The sequence below is a fragment of the Ixodes scapularis genome, unplaced genomic scaffold (assembly GCF_016920785.2).
Source record: "Ixodes scapularis isolate PalLabHiFi unplaced genomic scaffold, ASM1692078v2 PGA_scaffold6__148_contigs__length_123643588, whole genome shotgun sequence".
NCBI lineage: Eukaryota > Metazoa > Arthropoda > Arachnida > Ixodida > Ixodidae > Ixodes > Ixodes scapularis.
The window spans coordinates 48,575,731-48,598,054 of NW_024609881.1; the positions used below are offsets into that span (position 1 = coordinate 48,575,731).

Here is a 22,324-nt window from a genome sequence, read left to right on the forward strand (position 1 = left end):
AGAAACAAAACCTGAAAGTATAAAACAGAGAGGACGAATGACGGGAACAGGACATCTTTCATTTAGCAACAACATAAAATGGCACAACGATAAAACCGCCCCCAAGGGTCTCAACACCCTCAAAGAGGGAAAGGTGATACTAGTTATAAAGGAAAGGGAATACACTAAGAAAAGTTTGAAAAGCGCATCAGTAATCTAGTTATCTCCGATTACTTAGAATTCAACCTTTGTCATTGTCAGTGATATTTCAATGACAAAGGTTGTATTTTAAGTAATCGGAGATAACTAGATTACTGATGCGCCAATGACAAAGGTTGAATTCAAAGTAATCGGAGATAACTAGATTACTGATGCGCTTTTCAAACTTTTTCTTTTTAGTATATTCCCTTTCCTTTATAACTAGTATATCCTTTCCCTCTTTGAGAGCGTTGAGACTTGAGACCCTTGGGGGGCGGTTTTATCGTTGTGCCTTTCTATGTTGTTGCCAAATGAAAGATTTCCTGTTCCCGTCATCGTCCTCTCTGTTTTATACTTTCAAGTTTTGTATCTATTAACCAACACGCTCATTTTTAATTGTAAAGCCAGAAATTTTTTTCTTTTTCAACGCTACTCCTTAATTTTAAAATTTGGTCCGTGCGTCCGTCCGGTTGTGCATTTTGTGAAAAATTTAGCGGGGAATGTTAAGTCACGTCATGTCACATGACCTATACACCTTGGGGAAGTTGACGGCAAGTGACCTCTACGTGAACTTAGTTTTCCCACTAAATTTAGCGGCAAAATTTCCGGCTTGGGGCTGTTTCCCCATAATGCATTTCATGAAATATAGAACTTTGAACGTAAAGGTCGCCGCCAATTTTTACACTAACTGTTTAAGAGATGCAGATTGTATCGTATTATGTTGCCACCTCTCGATTCGGGGTTCGTTCTCCGAGGCCCTTGTTCGGCGAATGACGCGATTTCGTTGGGCTGCGGAGGGAGAATAAAGCTCTCGGGACCTGCCGGGAGATCCAATCGCTGAAATTTACACGGGCATCTCGGCGAATGAGGATGTTCAAAATGTTATGTCCTTAGACCTAAAAGGAAAACAATCTTGGCTGTTACCCTGAGCATACCGCAAAGCCCGTGAAACGGCACGCTGAGTGTACCAGCCCAGACTTTTTTTTAATTTGGGTTTAATACTATGTTTCGCTTCCTTATTCACCAAGCTCCACGAGCATACTTCAACGATTGACTCTCTCAAGCGCTTTGTGGGGAAATAGGTGTTTAACATTCTTTAGCACGTATGGTGCCCCAGCACCCGCCTGTTCAACAACATGATGACTCACCATGTTCGGTGCACTGGCGTTCGTCCACCCGAATGTCGTCGATGGCGACGAAGGCAGTGTCGTCGGTTCCGGAGTAGGCTCGGATTGTCACCTGTTACGAGAATAGTTGTCTCTTTAATGGCTTATACCTGAAAAGAATCTAAGACACATCAAACCTCGTCCAAACATGGGTCTTAAGCGTGAGAGATCTTGTTGGGCCGCCCAACAGACATCTGCAAATTTACGCCTTTAAAAAATAACAATAAAACAAACATGTTCCGTGTTTGTTCGTGTGCGTTCTAACCTATCACGGAAGCTCTACATTCAGTATAGTTTTTCTCGTGCCGATCTTATCTTGGGATAAATATAATCGTAAGTCTCATTGGCACACGTGTCTCTAAATTGACACTCTTAAAACACCTATCAGCCCTATGGTCATCGTTAACTCAAAAAACACAGAGCGTGGTTTGTCCAGCGCATCTTATTATCGGACCGCAGCCAATCAAATTCCGGCATGAATAATTTAAATTCGAAGAGGGAATACAAAGTATAAGCATGTATATGGGATTAGGCTTCGTCCTCCGGTTCTTAAGTTGTGAGTGGCTATGGAGCCTGGATCTTTTAACACACATCTGTCTTTCTTAACTAACGCAATCGAATATATTCAAAATTGTGCTGCTCTATTTATTCTTTCTAATTACTCTCGCTTTTCTAGTGTCACTGCAATGAAATCTCAATGAGCTCTTGCTGATCTTTTCGTTCGTCGCTGAACTTTCCGTCTTGGCTTTCTTTATCAAATTTACTATTCGAAACTATTACGGCAGTCTCTCCTCAGACAGCCGAGCTATATCTCGGCAAGACTTGATCATTCATGCACGAATGCCCGCCCCAAGACCATTTTAACAGCCCATCAACATTCCCTCCTACCAGAAGCTATTGTGGACTGGAATGACCTTCCCGATGACATGGTCCCCATCACCGATAACGCTAAATTTAGAATTGTACTAACCAACCACTCTCCTCTGTGGTGCCCCTCGGGTCCTGAGGGTAATTGTAAATAAATAAATAAATACGAATCACGGCACCTTTGTCCCTTGGTCAAACCAAAATAGATCCGTACATTTTATAGAATCGAAATGTAATCACACTGCCAGTGTCACGGCAGTCTAAATTAGTTTTGCTTTACTGCCTCTTTCTTCATCGCAACAACTGACTCTAATGCCTATGAAAAAGGTAAAGTCTTATGGTTTTATAGTAAACAATTTTGTAATATATCTCTGATAATGTCGTCCCGTGTTATTTATAATGTTATTTATAAACACAAAGTTCAAACGTCAAACCACAACATTTCCCTCACTTCAATCGTACACGCGAAAAATGAAATTATATCCCCAGGTCGACGAATACTATTACTGACATTAACGTATTCAGGAGGGACATCGCTAACCACTTCTGTAGTGACCCATTACTTATTTGGTAATTTTTATGTATGCTTGTTTATTACAAATGTAGTTACTATTTTGTGATTCAGTTTGACTTTATATTTTGTAATACCCTCAAGAACTGGGCATAATTTAAATATTGAAAAATAAAACGACTGCAACTAAACATTCAAAACAAAACAACCAAAACTCGGCTCTCTAAAGTCGGACAAAACAACTATTAATTACTTTTTTAGTACCGCAACTACCAGGAATTGATTGATCAAACCTAAAACTTTCTCTGTATGTGGGTGAAGAACCTTCATTTCATCAGTAGGCCTTAACATAAAGACATGTTGTAATAACAGCGTCGTTTCCAGAACGTCCTTGATGTGTCATATACAAGTAGCATGGTTTATTGGGCCAAAATATGGCTTCATCTTTTACTTGGGGGCCATGAAAGCCAGAAAAGTCAAAGGTATAACCAAACTTGATATTATTTGGCCAAAGTCTGAGTATGTTTGCACCAAATTTTCGAACAAGTGGTAAAGATAGGCTTCATTGCCTAGTGATCTTCAATCGTCGCCTGGCTTCTTTGGTTGTCAGATTCCATGAAAATGCCGGAATTAGGTCTCAATTCTGGTCATTCGGTTGTAACAGGTCGCCTCTGAACGAAAATCGATACACAGGTACCAGAGTTAGCTTCATTGCTGGTTAATCGACTACCAGGTGGTATTTTTGGTTTACACCTGGCACTTTCGCAATTACGCGCTGAACTAAAAGAAGCCAGGTTTGGTATTTGTTTTGATAGTTAGAGTCATAGAAAAGTATTTTGGCCCTAACTAGCGGCTTATAATAAAGCCTGTTAGACCCGGGTCAGGCTCGCAGAATTGCCAGAGTTGGGCCAAGTTAGACTTTTCTCAGGTGTACTTCCTCGTCAAGTATAGCTGGAAACCCCGAATAATACTTACCCCATACTGTAGTACCCAGCTCAAGCTCAAGTCAGAGGTGTAGTGCTTCCAACCCTGCGTAGCGTTACGCAAGACATTGTCGCCGACTTCAATGCGGCATCCGCTGGAGCTCGCGGAAATGAAGTACCAGAAACTGGCACACTGAAAGCGACGCTCCCGTAGCTCGAGAACAGCCGAGTCCATGACGTTTCCTGTGCCTCTGAACAACAAGTAATGGCCTGAAAGGAAGAAGATTTACTATGAGCATGAATCCCACTAGAGTCACTTTATAAACTATGATTAGAGTACCGATGCTTCATTTCTCGATTGTCATGTAGGCGCCGACATTTTGTTGGCTCTTGCAGAGGGCTAACGATGGGCGATGATACGATTAAAAGATGCGACTTCTTGGTTTTTAGGTATATGTTGTCAGAAAGCGCCGGCGACGTTGGTTTGTTATGTCGTGAACTGTTTAATCAGTTCTGGAGGACGTAAAATCGTTTTCTGCGATATCAGATCAAGATTTAGATAACTGGCAACAATTATATTAAGCAACAAGACGGCTAGAGCGTCGCGACTCTGAGCGTAGCTTGTTCAGTGGCACTAAACCGTGCGACCTAGAGCGCTTTTTCAGTCCATTAATTTCCCTTCAAACTTGGTTAGTATTTCTTCCTTTATTTCTCACTAGCCCCAAGTCTCCCCATTAATGGCGAGGAGATTTGTGCGGCACTCATTACAAGTAATTATTCAGCGGAAGAACACTGCATTGCAGCGATACGAGGTGCATGCTGAGGCCCTCCCCGCATGCTTTTCAATGGTTGGAACGCGAATAAAAATAGTTCAACATAAGGATATAACGCAGAAGGCTGGTTTTCTCCCGCGCCTCATAATATGACTAGCCTTACACGAAAAGCGTGTTTCTTTGGCGCCCTGTTTTTTTTTCGTTTTGTTTTGTTTAACAGTAACATGGGTCTAAAGTATGAAGTAGCAATTATATTTTTAAATGAAGCCATGTGTATAAAAACTATGTTAAAAAAGAAAACCTATGCCCCCATACTACTTATATCCGATAATACCACATGAATGACGAAGTTCGAAAAAGTGAAAATCAAGTAATTTTATCAGCGGACCTTGAAATGTTAAGTCGTTTAAGAGAATGTTCCGTATTTTAGACATGCATTGATAATATAAAATACGCATAAATAATGTCGGCTGCTGTGATGCAACACTTTGATTTAATTAGTATAACGCTAATTCAATTAATATTAAAGACAAGTGAAAATAAACAGCAATACTATTCATACGTAAACTACAGAGAAGGCACGGTAGACAACCGTGACCAAACAACCGATTGACCCTTGCGTTCTTCATTAAAAAAATAGTATGTCATAAGGTTCTTTATTATTGTATTACGGAATATGTGTGGTGTGGGTCGTATGTGCCTTCTAAATAAGTATTGCAGCCAGATACAAAAGAAAAGCTCGACGCCAAATCTTTACAAAATTTGGGGAGAAGAGGACGGCCAAACAAACTCGTCCAGTAAAACGTATGGCGTTCATGTTCGTAGAGCACTTGGCGCATAAGTTCTAAAATTATAAACTCACCGTCCTCTGTTCCCAACGTGTGATCATTGGACAGTCGTTCGAAGCTTCCAGCACGCTCCACTTCCCATTCAAGTTTGGCTGTGCTTGAATTCACTGAGGAGTTCGCAAGAGACAGCGTGGCGAAAATTAGTTTATATCAAAGCACTCATATTTTATACAGCCGAACGTGCCACGAACCTTCTGTTAAGGTGGAAATGTTGTTGAACAAGTCACAATTAAAAAAAAAAAAAATGAAAAGAAAACAAAGTGAATAAAGGCAAAGAAACTAGTGAAGGTATATAAAATGCTCGCTATAAAACATAGTATTTGTTTTTGTACGATACTATTTATTTTAGTCATCCCGCAATTTCTACATGATTTGGGCTAAATTCAACAAGAAAGTTAATATCACATTCGAATATCATCCTTCAGTATAGATGCCACGTTTGCATTTGTTTCTTCGGGGATTGCCCAGCAATGGTTGATGATATCAATATCCGTGCTTAAAAATACTACTACTAGCAAAATCATTAAAAAAACAATATTTTAAGTTTCTTTCGATGACAATCTGGATGCTGAGCTTACATTTCACGTCAGCCCATGGAATGCAGACGTCCTCTTCGAAAGTGCAGTAGTCTGAAAACATATTCATAGTGTAAGTCTTCGGCTTGCATTATTACTCGTGTTACTTAAAAAAACACAACGAAGGTTCTACTCAATTTATTGTATACGGGCTTCTGAAATCATTCTACGACGAGCACGTTGACAAACTAAATGCGTTTTTTCGCATGTGAGGGAGTCACGTACGAGTGGAGGCTCGCCAACGATTCTGAAAGACTCTTCTAATATTATACTATCAATTTGATAGACAGGCTGTGGTTAGGGGTTGTGTTTAATAAACTATTACAAGAGGACATGTAACGCAGCAGTGTAATACGCTATATTTAGCAGGCTTCTGTCTCACAATATTTAGCGGTAAGCGTTTCCCCGCTAAACATAGCAGGGACATTTAATTGGTATAGAGCACCGGCCAATTCCGGTTTTACCGCTAAATTTATCGGGGAATCTGAACCGGTTTAATAAACCCCTTCAGGTTTTTCTTGCAACTGTAGCTGTAGCCTAGTGTGTTAACGCACAACTCTTCCGAGTGCGTGGAAGGAAAGCTCTTGCTGCAGAACCCAGGAATCCTGGGTTCAATTTATTGCGTCGTAAGTTCGGCAAGTTTAGTGAAATTTAGCCTTGCCCCCGAAATCAGATAGGCTCATAAACGAACACCCAGCGCAGGTCAAAACACACTATACAGTGCGTGTTTTACGACTTCAATTATATAATTAGGATAAGTTTAAAATTATTTACTTGTTACGTCACTTACTCTCAGGCGGACACTCTCCATCGGTGAACTCGACGTCGTCCACCATTACACCAGACTGTCCGGTGAAATACGGGAACGAGACAGCTTCGAACACCAGCTGAAAAGACAGGCGTCAAGGGTGAAGCAAGTGGTTGTGGTTCCTGTTTACAAATAAAATGCTGTTCCAGGTTTTTAGGATCAATTTTTTTTTGCCTTACAATGTAGGGATTTAGAAAGCCAGAACAAGCCAAAGTTGAACCACGCTTCCTTTGGGCATTAATTCGCCAAACGAGCGCAAAATGTAGGCTTCAGTGCTAGTTGTTTGGCCGTCACCTGACATCTTTAGACCTGGATCACCGAACAAAACCCCGAATTAGGCTTTATCTTAGGTTATTCGGTTTTACGCGGCAAGCTTGGGCCTGCGTTACCAAGCAAGTGCCATATTTAGGCTTTACGCCTGGTGCTTAGTTTCATACGTGGCACCTTTTGGTAAAGTCTGGCACTTTGGCATTTATCTGGCGAGCCAGAGGAATCCAGCAGAAATGCCAAAGAAAAAGCATTCCGGCACTAACTAATGCCTTGGAGCAAAACTACATTAGACACAATTTAGGTTCCTAGATTCCCAAGCCTGTGTCGTATTAAGCGTTTCTCTGGCGTTGCTGCCCGTGATAATGCCGAAGCAAGGAAAACAACCGGCAGTAGAGAGCTGAACGCGACTTGAACATTCGGGTTCCAACGTGCTCTCTCGTTTCCCAAAAATGCCCGACGACCACCGGGAAACATCACCATGCGAAAAGACACGAACACACGTGTAAACATTGCACACCTTTCCATCTCTTATCACCTAAATTAAAACTCGCGTCACTTGTCTGTGGACGCAATCGAAGCGCCCGATATTTCGCAGAATGAAGCCACTACTGCGCGTGCGCTCAGTACGCATTCCACAGCCCGGCAGACAAAGACGGCAGTGCGCAGAATCGCGACTACTGAAACGGTCTATGCACCCCGAACAGGTGGCTCTGAAGTCTCTCCGCTGAAGTGGCGCTGCTCTCTGGTGGTGCTTGTTCGCAAACAGCGTGTCGGTTGATACGCCGAGTAAGCAGTGATTAAACTGCTCGCCACAATATCTCTCGGTTAACGAGGCCCGAAGGCTGAATATTTGACATCACCTAAAGAGGCCAATGCGGGCACAGGTTGGATGCGTCTGGTGCATAAGCATTCGGCTTGACTCCCGAGCTCGGTTTACTGGAGACGCGATTCTCAACCGAACGCCGATCACAGCACTCGTGTCCAGTCTGTCTCGCGTTTGCCTCTTTTATGTGACTTTGAAAACTCGGCCCCCGGCCTTGTGTCTTCCATATTTCGCTTCACCTTAATTCCATACGCTGACTACGCTATGAGATGATAGGACCAATGAGACAAAAGCGCACCATCATTGTGCTCGTCATGTATCTATCAGTACGTGTCATATCATCGCTGAACCAAGCATAAACACACAAAAAGGCTTAGTGACTCGCGCTTTTGATGCTGCTTGATTGGTCCCATTACCTCGTAGCTTCAGCTGCGTTTGAACATAAACGAACTACAGGAAGTCTTGGCTGAACCAGAAGAGCAGGAAAGAAGGAGCGATGAGAGGGAGTGATGACGAGCACGGCGAACCTCCGCCCCAGCAGACGACATCTTGACCGTGAGGTTATCCGTAGGTGTAAACACCGATTGCTAAGTCTGGCAGATGACGCCGGCATTCGGCGCCCGACCGCCAGGCCAACAAGCTACTGCTTTCTCTTTGCGGGAGCTGATAACGACCTTCTCCTTTCTAATTGGAGGGATACACTGGGGTAGAGAGAAAGAAAACGTGTCTTTTTGTGTCTACCCTTTATCCTTCTAATCAGAGATCGACGCTCTGACGCCTTTGTACCCTCTGCGCGTGAGGCAGACGAACTTACTCGCCGTATGCACAGCTCAAGCTCATCTGCCTCTTGCGCTGGGGTTGATGTGACGTCAGAACGCCGAGATCTGATTTGCTCGATTAGAAACATAGTGGTTTGACCTCTAGGCAGCTAGCACTGAGGTCTACCATGACGATGCTTCTAATCGGAGCCAATTAGAACTCGGCCTTTTGACGTCAGCGCAACCCCTACGCAAGAGGCAGACGAAGTTGCACTTCGCATACAAACCCAATAAAAAAAAAAAAAAAAAGTAGACGTTGAACTGGTGTCCAAAAAAGTACACACATTTGGCCGGAATCTTTATATTTTTCTAGAGTTATAGAAAATCTGAAAAGGTGCGCTTTATTTAAATGGGGATGCGAACTGCCAAGAACAGTATTGTAATGGTCAGTGTACTTTTTTCAATAAATAAGTTTGGCCCGTAAGCAATAAATATAAATTTACAATATGCAGAATAATCAACCGATCAAGTACGGTTCTTTCACCCGTATATTTTCAAATATTTTATTTTTGGACACCAAGTAAGATGGTGAAAGTTTCCCCGTGAGAAATTAAGTCGGTTATAAAGCTTTCCTCAACTTTCGTCATACGTGTTCGTGCAACCTAAAAGCGAGAGCCAAAATCTGAATGTTCGGTGGAACGCCCCAGGCAGTATCAGCAATATGAATATTTTATTGATAAAGAGTAATAATTCTCATGCACCTATCTAAACTAGGAATTTCTAAGGCGCTCGTGGAACTATGGCCGGCTTAGAAAGCCGTTCTTCGTATTTTAAGTTGCAATAAATATCTATGGAATGCCCAACATTTTACGAGACAAAGTCATGCTTTTTGACATGTAGAAGGCAAAAAGATGATTAATTAAAACTTACCTGCCACTTGGTCTTTGAGGAAACTGTGACAGAACGTGGGTTCCACCAGTGGGGTGTTGGTCGCGTGAACACAGAAAGGACTGGGTCCCTCAGCGCAGTTTCTTTTCTGTGGCTGCACAAACGTAAAATAAAGAAAAAAAATTGGAAGTGACTTTTATTTCTGAAGTCCTATAATGCCTTAAACGCATTATAATGAATTGGCGTGTAACAAAACGTAATTTTCCCACTAAATTTAGCGGGGAAACTGAATATTGTATAGGTCACGTGACGTCGATTTCAGCCTCTAAATTTAACGGAGAATCTGGATTGGTGTCTCGGTCACATGACGTGAATTTTCCCGCTAAATTTAGGGGGTAACTGAATTGTTGTTTAGGTCACGTGACGCCACGTAACGTCACGTGATACCACTTTCCCCGCTAAATGTAGCAGAAAATGCACGGACAAAAGGACGGACGGACGGACGGACGAAAATTTGAGATTCGGGGTAGCGTTAAAAAGCATATTATGCTTTAATACGCTTTATATTGCGTATCGCTGGAAGCCTGAAGGCACTTTTCAACTTTCATCTCGCTTGCATGAAGCCCACACTAATACTGTCGACCTCTGCAGTATTGACACGAGGAAAATGTTTCTTCGGCATTACACATGTGTTTGGAACTGAGGCATTTACCTAGAGTTATTCATTACCTATAGTCAGATACAGTTTAAGAAGCGTAGGTAGTGAAAAATTTGTAGCCGCCTCGATGGCTTTGAGGCGAAACACCGGCCCAATTGGTGGGTTTGAATCCCGGCTGAGCTGCGCAAATCTGAAAGAGGCGTATTGCGGAGGAGTCGCCGTGTCACTGAAACTTCTCTCGCACTTCAGATGTCCCTTGTTCTTTTGACAACCAAACTAAAAGATGCGATTTTAATTGTACTTAGACTGGCGAGTGTCGATCCCCCCCCCCCCCCCCCCCCCATCATCAATTACTATCAATACTTATCCCACGAGACCTTGTAAATGGCCAATCAGGACGCTGAAGAACGAAGCTAAAGAGCAAGAAGCGTGTAAACGTTAAAACACGCCCTTTGTTCCTTCAGCTGTGGGTGACTGCAGTGGTAGTGGTGCTACTCAAAGTTGTCATAAAGTAAACCAGAGAGTATGACAAGGAAGACTAGCAACCTTTCATTTCTTGTAATAGAAGCATAAAAAATCTAGATACAGGTTGCTATATTTTGTTTGGAACAAATTGAATAAAAATAGACGTAAGTTACAAAAAGGCCGTCTTCATTAACTCGTTATTTGATCTGACTTGTCTGATATTAGATGGTGTAAAAGTCACCATATAAGCTGGCAACCTAATTTTAAATAGGCAATTTCGCATTTTAATGATTGGATTGCTGGGTCACGGTGCAATTGCAGTATGCGAGACAGACAATATTAGAGTTCAAACCGACCTAAATGTCTGGTGTCAAATCTTAGTTTTCGTGTGTTTGCGAAATGATTTTGAACTGGACGCAGACAGAGCGGCGGAAACTCTTAATCCTATTACCGCATGGAAGCGTGACGCACTCGTTCCGGGCGCTTCGCCATTATGTCGGAATCGCGACGTCGGCGCATCCTCCAAGGACATGCTGCCAAGATAATGACGAGCTGCACCAAGAGATTACGTCACAATTCTATCTATCGTTGTGAACGGAAGTTCTGGCTCCCTTTTTGCACCTTCGTTGAGAATCAGACAATGCAAAAACAAATTGTTGAATATCTCAAAGCCCATCGGCATTTCATAAATTTTGATATTGATTTAAACTCTCATAATAGCTGTCTCTGAAACTTCATTCGCTATATAAACTATAAAAGTTAAAAAAAGATAATAAAAATAAAATGATTCTAGCTAATTCGAGAACTTATCTTAACGGTTATCTCATTATTTGATGTCCGCCGTGTCTGATAATTAAACGGTAAAAACACATATAACTACAACCCCTTTCGTAAAAAAATGTAGGTGGGAATTAAAACCATACACCTTGTATATATCGGCTGGCTACCAATTATCTTCCACAATTATAAATAATTTTAAACAAGCCTTAGTGTTTCCGAATAAATAACACACTTTAAACTGGCACTTTCAACTGTGAAAATAACTCTAGTACCACTCCGTTTTAAAATCATCTAAGCTTAATTTTATTTGTAACATAATTTTATTGTAAATTCAATGTGATCCTCCATTAAAAATATATTCACCTATACCGCTAATTTTTATTGACATCATATGAAAGAACCATATCACGTTATAAACATTTTTCTCAATGAAGAGCGCACAGATCAATTTGATATTCGGCCATGGTCCTCTACTATACCTTCTTTGTCAGGTGGGGGACATATAAATAGCATTTTTTTTCACCCCCAAATATTAATATGTTTCATGTATTCGATCGGTATAATACGTGTATTGTAAGAAAGATAGTCTTGAATCACTTAAAATGGTTCACGTCCACTAATAAAAGTATCTAAATGTCGGATGTTTAACGTGAAACGTTGTCTATATAGGTGTCCGGAATTTTGTGAAGCCCAGACAAAAGCGTGGCGGCAAGGCTCTGTACTGATTGGCTGATAGGTGGGAGAGGAAGATAGGGGTGGGCTAATCGATGCTAGAACATTTCACGTATGCAACACAATTCCCATATATTTTAGATAGGTATTTTGCGTGCTGTTATAGAACGTACGTATATGGGAGCCTCCCAGTAAAAAACTAATTGTTTTAAAAACTAAACATATAAAAACATATACAAATATATATGTACCTTTATAAGCCATATACAATTGATCTGTTTATTAAATAATTCATCTACGATTCTTTTTTTCAGCTTTTTTAATATGATCATGGGCTTTTTCAGTAGGGTAGTGCCGTCGAGTGGGCTTACACGTATACATTGAGATCGCTGGGTTTTCCGATGCCTTTCCACCAGAAGGTCACGCACGTGGCGGGGCTGGGACCACGGTGCTCGAGGAAGACTCTGGCCTCAGGGTGGGCGGGATCAACGACGGTTGTGTTCACGTACAAAAAATGGCCTGTGCAAATTCACGAATAAAGTTCAATTGAACAAGTGTGTGTGCAGCGTTTAGAGGGAAGTGTTTTATTATTTCATAGTGCCGAACAATTATTACAGAGACTCTTTAGAAACCAGACAGAAGACGTAGCATTTGTCACGTGACTGGCTTCAATGCATGATCAATGTGCTTCTTTATAAGCTTAGGCCATGTTTTTTGCTAGCCTATATACAATACAGTGATGTTGGGTAATATGTCTTGCAGCAAGCAGTCACTCGTCATAAAGATGTTACAGGGTTGAACACAGGTAAAAATTAAAATCTGCTCTCACCGAATTACATAATAAACTAATATCTAAGCCAGGGAGCTGCTGGAATTGAAAGGAAAACTCAAGAGCTTTAACTAGATATGAACAATTGTACTCGCGCTATGGCAGTAATCATGATGCCTATATCGATAGTCATGTGCCATAATTCAGTGATCAACTGGTTGAGCACAAATGAAATGATCCGCTAATATCAAGTGACACATCAATAATACAAAATCCATTAGCTCTAGGCATGCAACTGAAAACTAGATGGGTTTTAAAAGGTCATTAAGAATCCTGCTTGTAGGTTATAGAAAATATATGTGACACGCATGTATTACCCATGGATGCCCGAATGTGTATGCATGTAATGAACCCGCTCTTCGTATCAGCGAAACGAAATGTATCAATGTGCTACACTGGACCACCAGCGTTGTGAAATAAATAAACGTTTTAATTGCAAACCAACAGACGTGCAAGGGAGTAAAGTTTGAAACCCAAACAACGCGGCTAATGTGCACATATTTTAAAACAATTCAACCTATTTACAGCTCCTCTAACGCTATACAGACGTGTCGGCGTCCAAGCTAAAAAAATAAAACAAGATATTGTGTGGCACATAGCCTAAAAACAAAACTGGGCTGCACCACCAGCTATAAAAGTTATAATACAACTAACAAAAAAATATTTATGACATGTCATCAAAGTAAAGAGTACAAATCAAACACGAGTAAAAACGGGATTCTACTTCTAAAAATTACTTCATTTACGACTGTGTTTTCCTTACCAGTAGAGTCTTGCATGGTGTGGTCAGGGATATTCAGCACTCTGCTCCGACCGATGTACCACAATCTTGGACTTACGAATTCCGTGTTGAAGCGGCACGGACTGAAGATCTCAAAAGTGCACTTGTCTGAAAAACAGAAGGAGATCACTTATTTGCCACAAACACACAATTGTACTGAAGTATTGAAGCATTGATGTTCTGAAGTATCGATGTATTGAGCATTGAAGCATTTTTCACTTCCTTTCCACATTTCTTTTAAAATGGAAAATAAACATTATTATTATAAGGATTCGAAATCCTAATCAATGAAAGCTTGGGTCTCTTGAAAAATTAGGACATAAATACTGTCATGTGATTGATGTGCTATGACGCACGAAATGAACATTTAGTTTGAAATCAAAATATCAATTAAACAAGCTATATGTTTTGACATTTTCATTGTCGTACACTGAACTAATTTGTTTTATTTTACATAAAAAAAACTTACTATTTAATTACTATCTGGGCCGCAACAGAAATAAATTAGTTGAATACAATTTAAATAAAATGTAGTGTATACAGATGCTTACACTTTATATTCAGTAGGGTAATATAACGTTGTCAAAATCAACCAGCCTTTCTGAAAGCCTTTTTAAGAAATTTCACACCAGAATAAGAATTATTCAACTGATAAATGGAATTCACTGTTTGCCTTCGGGAGATTCAGACTTCTCCATTAAAAATGTACGCTATATTGCTGACGTAATATCTAATCTCTTGTTGTTTCAAAGTCCACCAGTATAAAATATTTTATAAATGGCATGTACAGTGCGTTCGATTTAATTTTTAACCGATCTCTTTTTAAATAGGAGGCGAGTGTTATACGCGTTTTGTCTTCACAATGCATTCACCAGGCTCGGCGGACATTAGATGAGGGGATAATTGTAAAGTTAAGTTGACTAATTAACGAAGTCTGTTGATAACCTTTCTGATGATTGGGTTTAGAGGTCATGTTGCAGTTGCAGCACTGATGACAATTAATATTAAAGGTCAGACCTATTAAAATAACTTGTGAAAAAGTAATGAATTTTTTAACAATATTAATCGATCGACGCTTGCGTTTTTTGGCTCAATTTAAATAGTAACTACTATAAGAGCGTCAAGAGCCCTGCCCACAGTAATGCTTGGAAGAGTGATGTAGGCGTTTCAACCATGTCGTCACCAACTCGGCAGCTCGTCCTTGATGCGTGCGACAGCGACGCAAGAGACAACGTCATTGAAACAACTACGTGAGTTTTCCAAGCCTCACTGTGAACATGGCTTGAAACGCTATTTTTAGTGCAAAATATAAATCGACGAAAAAAAACACGCATATTGATCGATTAATGTATAAAAAATCATTCCCTTTGATAAATTTCTTATGTAGTCTGGCCTCTATTAGTAATTGCCATCAATACTCCATTTTCAACATGCACACTAAAACCAACACTTGAAGAGTTAATTAACCCAATTTAGTTAATTAGTCAACTGAGCATGATGATTACCCCTCATCTAATGTCTGCCGAGCCTGCTAAATATATGGTGAAAACAGAACTCGTCTAACACACGGCCTTAATTAAAAAAATATGTTCAAATTAAAAATCAAACACCCTGTATATTGATATACAGTGTATTAATAGGGATGTTAAAACACTCACTTGGCATAGGACATTGACCTGGAGTCAGCACCAAGTCATCCAGTGCAATCAAGCCAGATATCATGTGGGCATCTATGGTAAACTGCCATCAGATATTAAAAAAAAAATAAAATAAATATAATCCTTCAAGCGCCGCGACTAAATAGTCATAGTATTGAGTAAACATGCGCGCCTAAACACAGAGGACGAACACGAAGGAGTGGACAATGACAAGCGGATACAAGTTTACTCAGTACCATGAACCTACTACCCGAACAAGTCTTCCTAAATTGGCTTAGTAGGTATCTATTTGTTATTAAGAAACTCATCCAACAATTTTGTTTAATGAATCGCCACAAATAAAAATATGTATTCCTGTAACAACTTATCTTCTATATATGTTTAGTATCAAAATTGATTAATCGGAACGTCAGCACGATCGACTTCAGTTTCAATCTAATAACTTCGAGGAGGTTCTTAAAAAGATGCCAAACTATCGAGATCAGTTTAAGGTGTCTGAATTGGACACGTATGCCACACAGAAAAGGCAGCTAAAACGACATCATAGAAATAACATTTAAACAATTGGGCGACATTTACGTCCCCATACACATTTCGAGTTAGGAGCGATTCTGCATTTCGAGACGCTGACCCCGATATAAACGCCAGTTTGAAAATCGCTGAAGTACTTATGGCGAGACGTGAATATTGTGCTAAATCGTCTTTTAGGGTTAGTTTTTATTGTGGTGTACAGTGCGTGACACAGTTAGCGCGAACTAACCCTTAAGGGCCGACTTTAAATAATTTAAAGTCCGCCTTTTTTCACTCGAAATACAGCATTCCATAATCTTTTTTTCCCGGCGACATCTGTAGTCTGGAACGGCCTGCCCGAAGTCATCGTCTCTGCTCAAGACATCGATTCATTCCGCCAAATGTTAACCTAGCTATTTTTTAAACTTACTTCCTTATGTAATACCCTGACTCACGGTTATTAAGGTATTTAAATAAATAAATAATTTAAGAACGACGCTCGTTTGCGTTTTACTTCGAAGGATATTGGTTGGCACTAAGTCTTGTTGCTTATGCTAATGTCCCAAATAAGTACTTTTCACTACCATGGTTGCTTTTGATAACAGCTGCTCTGATACAAAATATCAGTACAAAGCCGGCAATCGTTTGTTCGTACTAACAGTGCCGAGCTGTGTACGCCTCCTATTTTTTATAGGGGTCGAGGTAATCTCCCATATCTGATACACGCAATATACACGTAAAATTAACACGATCATACATTTACCGCATAAAAATATAAATTTTAGGCAAATTAATTGAAAAGAAAAATTCAAATTATCTGCCAGGCAAAGGCTACCATGGTCCAGCATCGGATTGACGTGTGCGTTCTCAATGAAGAAACATTCATAGAATATATCGTACGGTCCTTTTGTATGGTATTACGGATAAGCGTGCGTATGTGGTTCTTTCAATAGGATAGCGACGTTTTACGCAATATTAGATTTTCAATGTTTTACTATAGACGACACAAAGTGCATCCACGTGTGGACATACATATACAACTAAGAATACAAAATCAAATATAATTAACCAGCACATACATACCTGCTTTTTTCCTCTCTAATATAAAACACCTCAATTTTATTAAACAATAAATTGAAGCGGGTGTAAATAAAGCACATTTACGAAGAACCCGGAAACCGAAGCAAAAGAAGACACCCAACACAAAATTTTTAAGCACCGCTATATTGAAGACGCTTAAAAGTTAAAGGGAAGATGGGGCACTTCTACATTTAGGAAAAAACGCTTGAATTGCGTTCATTTGGCCTTTAGATTAACATATATCAAAATTGTATTTCAATGCGACGCGCTGGAGAGCCATACGAGCAATTTCAAAATAGGACTGAAGCCCCGCCCCCCTAGCCTTGGGCAGCCAAAAGAGCCGTCGATGACGTCACGGACAGCGACTGTCTTTCGCGTTTTTCTCGCGTTTAACAATTCTTACGCAGCAAATGGTTTGGGTATTCGGGTTCACGGGGGAAAAATACACAAGAATTCACTTCTAACTCATTTTTTTCAAGAAGCTCCGTAGCTTCCCTTTAACGAAGAAAAGAAAAAGAAAGACATACCCTGTCAACATTTTCTGGCAACTTCATCTGAACCAGGTCATGTGCCCAATGGTGGATAATGCTTGAGTGGTCACGCAGCAAGGGGTTCGACCAGACTGTGTCGTTCAGCGAAATACTGAAAAACAGAAGAATACATATCGCCAACCAGACGCCACACTTCAGAAGAAAGGAAGCCTCTGTCGAAGCGCGCTATTATCGCACTACAAGCTTTGCAGCAAGGAGAGCTCAAGCTCATGCTGCGTTCCTGGAGCAGCTACTATAGTTCCCTATTGATCCTGAGTTCCCTATAGTTCCCTATAGTCCTGAGAACCTCATTATCGGCCCGGAGCCAATCAGATTGCGGCATTTGCCGACAAGAACTACAAAGGACCAATCACAAAGGAAGAACCGTTGTTCGTGGTGAGCCACACCTTGCGATTCTCGAGCGGTCGGTGACTATCGGTTTTGTCGAAGTGTTTACTTACAATCCTTTCGTCTTGGGTAGAACCGCGTGCCATAGGGACACGCAAAATTCGTTGCGTACGTCGGTTGGAATCTCGGGGCTTTTGAGACGAGCTGTTGCGTACTTGGCGCCCAAGTGTTCGGCGTAAATGAAGCGTCCTAAGAATAAAATCACAGGAAGAATTTAGAACAGCTCTTCTGAGATCAGAGATTTAGTTCACCGGTTTTTTATTGAAATATACGACTGTATTATACTATAGTGCACTTTAGGAGTTTCATTAAATCGAATCTTTTTACTCACGAGTGTTATGTAGGTTATTATCGCTCCCTATGGGATTCAACCTACTCACTAAAGGCCAAACCCACTTGGCCAACGAAATTCAGATTTCCCTCGTCAACAAGATGTATAGTGTCTCTGTGACACCCAGAAACAACTAATATAGCATAGTGTCAATAGTGGCATCTGAACTTATGTCCACAAAACCAGACACCGCGAAGTGACTTCAATAAACATGGTGTGAAAGTGAAATTCGAACCCACGTCCGAAAAACTGGAGATAAGAATGAGTACGGAATAAAGGCTTCATTTTTATAGAAACATTTTAGCAACACAAACATGAAGACTTTATTTCCATAGACTATTAAGTGCACGTCAATTACACAAGTAAATTATCGGCATATTATATCTTGACTTGAGGCGTACAAAGAGAAAAATGATAACTGGATTAGTTCTTTTGTATAATCACATATAACTGTTCGCAGAAAGCAACATTTATTCATACTCAAAACCACACCCTACATTAAGAACTTGGCCTACAGTGAGAAACCGTTTATTTAAGCCCTTTTTAAGGTGAAAAGACTAAGCTTTCATTATTGATTTTACTATAAATATTTTACTAATAAATTGGGAAGATTTCTTTATTTAAAAACGTTGTGCTTTCCCAAGAAAATTAACTACATAACTTGTATGGCGTAGGATCAAGATCAACCGGCATATTTTACCTAGGCACCATGCCATACATTCTTAGAAAACATGACTTGGATAGCTAATATAGTCGACGGGGATCTTTTTTTATCGCGAGGTCACCCTTGATGCACTTTTGAAATTTTCATGCGAAGTGCTGACCTTGATATTCAAGCCGTCTGATATTTTCATGAACCTAAAAGTACTATGGTAATCTTCCTGCTGAAAGCATACCAGCCTTCTCCAAAATTCCCAAGCGAATAACAAGGTAGGCTTTCCTCTGTAGAACAAGACCATACGTCGTTTTCCGGTAACTTGGCGAAGAGCGAATGGTACGACCCCATCGAGCCACTGAAAGCGACGGAGACACGACACGTGAGAGCCCCTGCCAAAGGTGCAGCGGCAGAGCGTAACTCAAGCATTTGAAAAAGAGGGGAAGGAGGAAACGCTCTCTTACCCAGCCCTCTTTTTGTAAGTCCAAGACGTCGCTCTTCTCCCCCTCGAACACTAGTCCGTCACTTAAAATTCTTTAAAAAGAGGCTTTCCTTTCTCTCTGCCCCCACGGTTTCGACCCTACTACGGACAACAAATGAGCAGGAGTATAGTCACGTGCCTCCATCCAAAGCGCTGATTAGTTCCCTGGGACCGTATACCCTTCGCTGTTTGCCAAGTTAGCACAAGACGGCGTATTGCGTGATGCGCCTCATCCATCAATCAGCTTTTTAGAGACACCTGCCATAACGTTCACTTTAAAAAGAATAGCTATTGCAAACATACAGACACCATTCAACACACATGGAAAACTCACTTTTCAGTAACACATCGCTACAATATCACTCGCTGGACTTGGTTTATGCATAAGTGGACAAATTATGACAACCAGCCAAAATAAGTTGAAGAAATTACGCCGCAGAAGAAAATTTTATAAGTAGAGCGTAGAATATCCGGCGTTTATTTGCAAGAAAAAGCGGCGGATATATTTTGCTGCTTTTTTTTTTTTTGTTTTAACTGTCGGTGTATTCCGGCGATTTCTTGCGAATAGACACACCGCGGTGATTATAGGTAAAAGATCGCATGAAGGCCTCAGTTCAAGCCTGGAGAGAGTTTAGACAAAAAGGGTCCTAGCTAGAGTAAATATTCCCAGCAATCGGTGTTCCTTGTTTATTGAGTTTCGCAGCATTATATGTTTATCTGTGTTTTTCGGTTTTAACCGATTTTGCATTTTAAAAACAGACAACGTTTATCGATGCTTTTCGGGTAAAACCGGAAGGTCTACGACCTATTAATAACTTGTGTAGTATTGCTTCCTAAAATCAACTTTCTTTAGAACTATAGGTTATAAAATCGTTTCAGTCATTATCACCATTGAAACTACAGCTATAATTATCGCGCTGGCAAACCTAAATGTTACTATATCTTTTCACTTGATAACCCAAAATGAACGAAAATATTTTTTTGTTTGTTTTAAGGTGAGCAACATTCTGCAACAATGTATCTCAAAAAAAAAAAAAAAAAAGAAGATCTTGCAATGCATGGTTACCTCTGTACGCCCGGAGGGTGTGGTCAGATTTGGGAAAGGGTGGATTTTTTTTGGCGGGTTCGTTCAGCTTAAAGTGAATGTCGCCGAGGCTGGCATCCCATCCGCAGAAGGTGCCGTTCTCAAAGTCGCACGAAAGAGCTGAAACAAGAAAAAAAAAAAGATTAAATGTCACATTTAATCTCTTTTTGTGGTAGACGGAAGGCATGACGCACGCCCTTCATGCCTTCCGTCGTGCTTTGGCTGCGCGAGCGTGCTCTAGTACGAGCCGGCGTTGGCGTTGTTGAAGGTGAGAAGCTCGCGCATCAGGCAGGACAACTGGTGCTCCTATATGCCTTAACACCTTGTCATTGACCATAGTTACTACAGTCATGTAGCTCAATCATTGCGAACTGCGCTAGCTAATATCAAATATATCCCCCCCCCCCCCCCCCCCCCCCCCCCCCCCGAAACGCTGCCAGTCGATGCCGGCACAGACGCAACTCCATAATCTGAACATCAAGTTGGAATCTTTCTAGAGACTTGTAGGCGTTTAGTAAACAGTTAAGTTGCTTTATAACTACGGATCCGTGTTTTTTGGGTGGTTTATTTTTTCCCATTAGGTTTGGTGTTTGTCGGTGTCCATGTTTGGTGTTGATAGAAAGGCGTCACTCATCCGGGTATATGTTGGAGAAAACATGACACGGGAATGGGATGTTCCAATATCTAGTGACCACGCGCCTGTCCCGAATATTCGCTAAACATTCCGGTACCGGTAAGAGGAGTAAAGAGTGCTGTAGGCTCCGAAGAAAGCAGCAGCCTTGAGGACAGTTCGGTCAGTGTTCTGTTCCGGGCTAAGATATTGAAAACTGTAGATAAAAGATATTCTTCCTGCATGAAGATTGGGTATTCCTCATTGAAGGCCAACAGGGATTCGGTGTATTTCGTTTTTTTTTTTCATTTCGAGAAGCTTGTCATGAGGATTAATTTTTAGTGTTTATCGGTCTTTACCAAAAACGCGAAAGTTTATTTTAAGCAAACTAAAAAAAAAAAAAAAAAAAAACTGTTGAGAAATTGCGTTTGCACGTTTCACCGATTCGTCTATGTAGCGCCAAGAATGGAACGCCCGAGACCAAAAGATGTCTACCTCGTACTGGCATATTTGTTCGATATACGCGCAGATTTCTTTTAAGGTTCCTTCAACGATCGTAGAGTTATGCCACATACGCTCACATTTTGATGTTTTGTAATCTCTAGTGCTAGTATGTTCCAGAATATTAATCTTCATATTCGCCATGTATGTGTTGATTGCTTATCTCAAACATTGTATAGAATAAACTCTTTAGAATAGGCCCCTTCAAGCAACATTGGTTGCCGCCATTTATTGGGCACAATGCCTGTGAGAGGAGTCGAGCTCTCGCCGAACGCTGACGCAGCTCCTGTGCCCAATACATGCACAGACTGTGTGCCCAAGTGATGGCGGACTCGCAGCGACTACCAGATAGATGGCGCGCATTTTTGAAATGTGTCGATTGCTCACGGTTGCAACCGGCTGAACAATGAAGGAAGGAGAAACAGAAAATACAATTTACCGCACGACTACCAATTATTTTAATAAATCTTCCTCCCCTTCTACTAGTTCGTATGCGTATCCACCAGTTCTTCTGCGAATAGTAGAAAAGGACGACGATTTACTAAAATAGTTGGTTGTCTTCTCTGTTTCTTCTTCCCTTCTTGTTCAGGTGGTTTTACCCGTGATGTACATTAACGATCTAGGTCAGCTCATCTCTGTACGGGTTTATTGAGCTTGAATGTCCCAAAATCCTCATGCAAAATCATAGCCTGCATATCAACGAAGATAGAAGAAAAAACATATTGCCTTTAAAAAAGGGTAGTATGGAGAAATAAGTTTGGGCGCTTACGTTCGGCAATTGCTACTCTTGAAGCCAAATGCCTTCTCGAATTTAATTGTTTCTCGAGGTGTCATAGTGAACAGTATACAACACCGTCCTGTCAAATTCCTTTCATGCCTAAGTTTTAAGTGCTCTTGATTTCAC

At 40.8% G+C, this 22,324-nt stretch overlaps 1 protein-coding gene across 1 annotated transcript in view; it reads right to left on the reverse strand.

Moving 5' to 3' along the window:
* LOC8032364 (MAM and LDL-receptor class A domain-containing protein 1) overlaps positions 1-22,324 on the reverse strand; it is a 235,723-nt gene that overhangs the window by 111,871 nt on the left and 101,528 nt on the right. Inside the window, exons 22-33 of the mRNA XM_040206373.3 lie at positions 20,292-20,429; positions 17,812-17,947; positions 17,348-17,462; positions 15,231-15,312; positions 13,555-13,680; positions 12,334-12,481; positions 9,430-9,541; positions 6,631-6,727; positions 5,844-5,894; positions 5,280-5,372; positions 3,697-3,914; positions 1,326-1,416 (exon numbers count right to left, since the gene is read on the reverse strand). Of these exons, the coding sequence (XP_040062307.2) occupies positions 1,326-1,416; positions 3,697-3,914; positions 5,280-5,372; positions 5,844-5,894; positions 6,631-6,727; positions 9,430-9,541; positions 12,334-12,481; positions 13,555-13,680; positions 15,231-15,312; positions 17,348-17,462; positions 17,812-17,947; positions 20,292-20,429 (1,407 nt within the window). The remainder of the gene's footprint in view (positions 1-1,325; positions 1,417-3,696; positions 3,915-5,279; positions 5,373-5,843; positions 5,895-6,630; positions 6,728-9,429; positions 9,542-12,333; positions 12,482-13,554; positions 13,681-15,230; positions 15,313-17,347; positions 17,463-17,811; positions 17,948-20,291; positions 20,430-22,324) is intronic.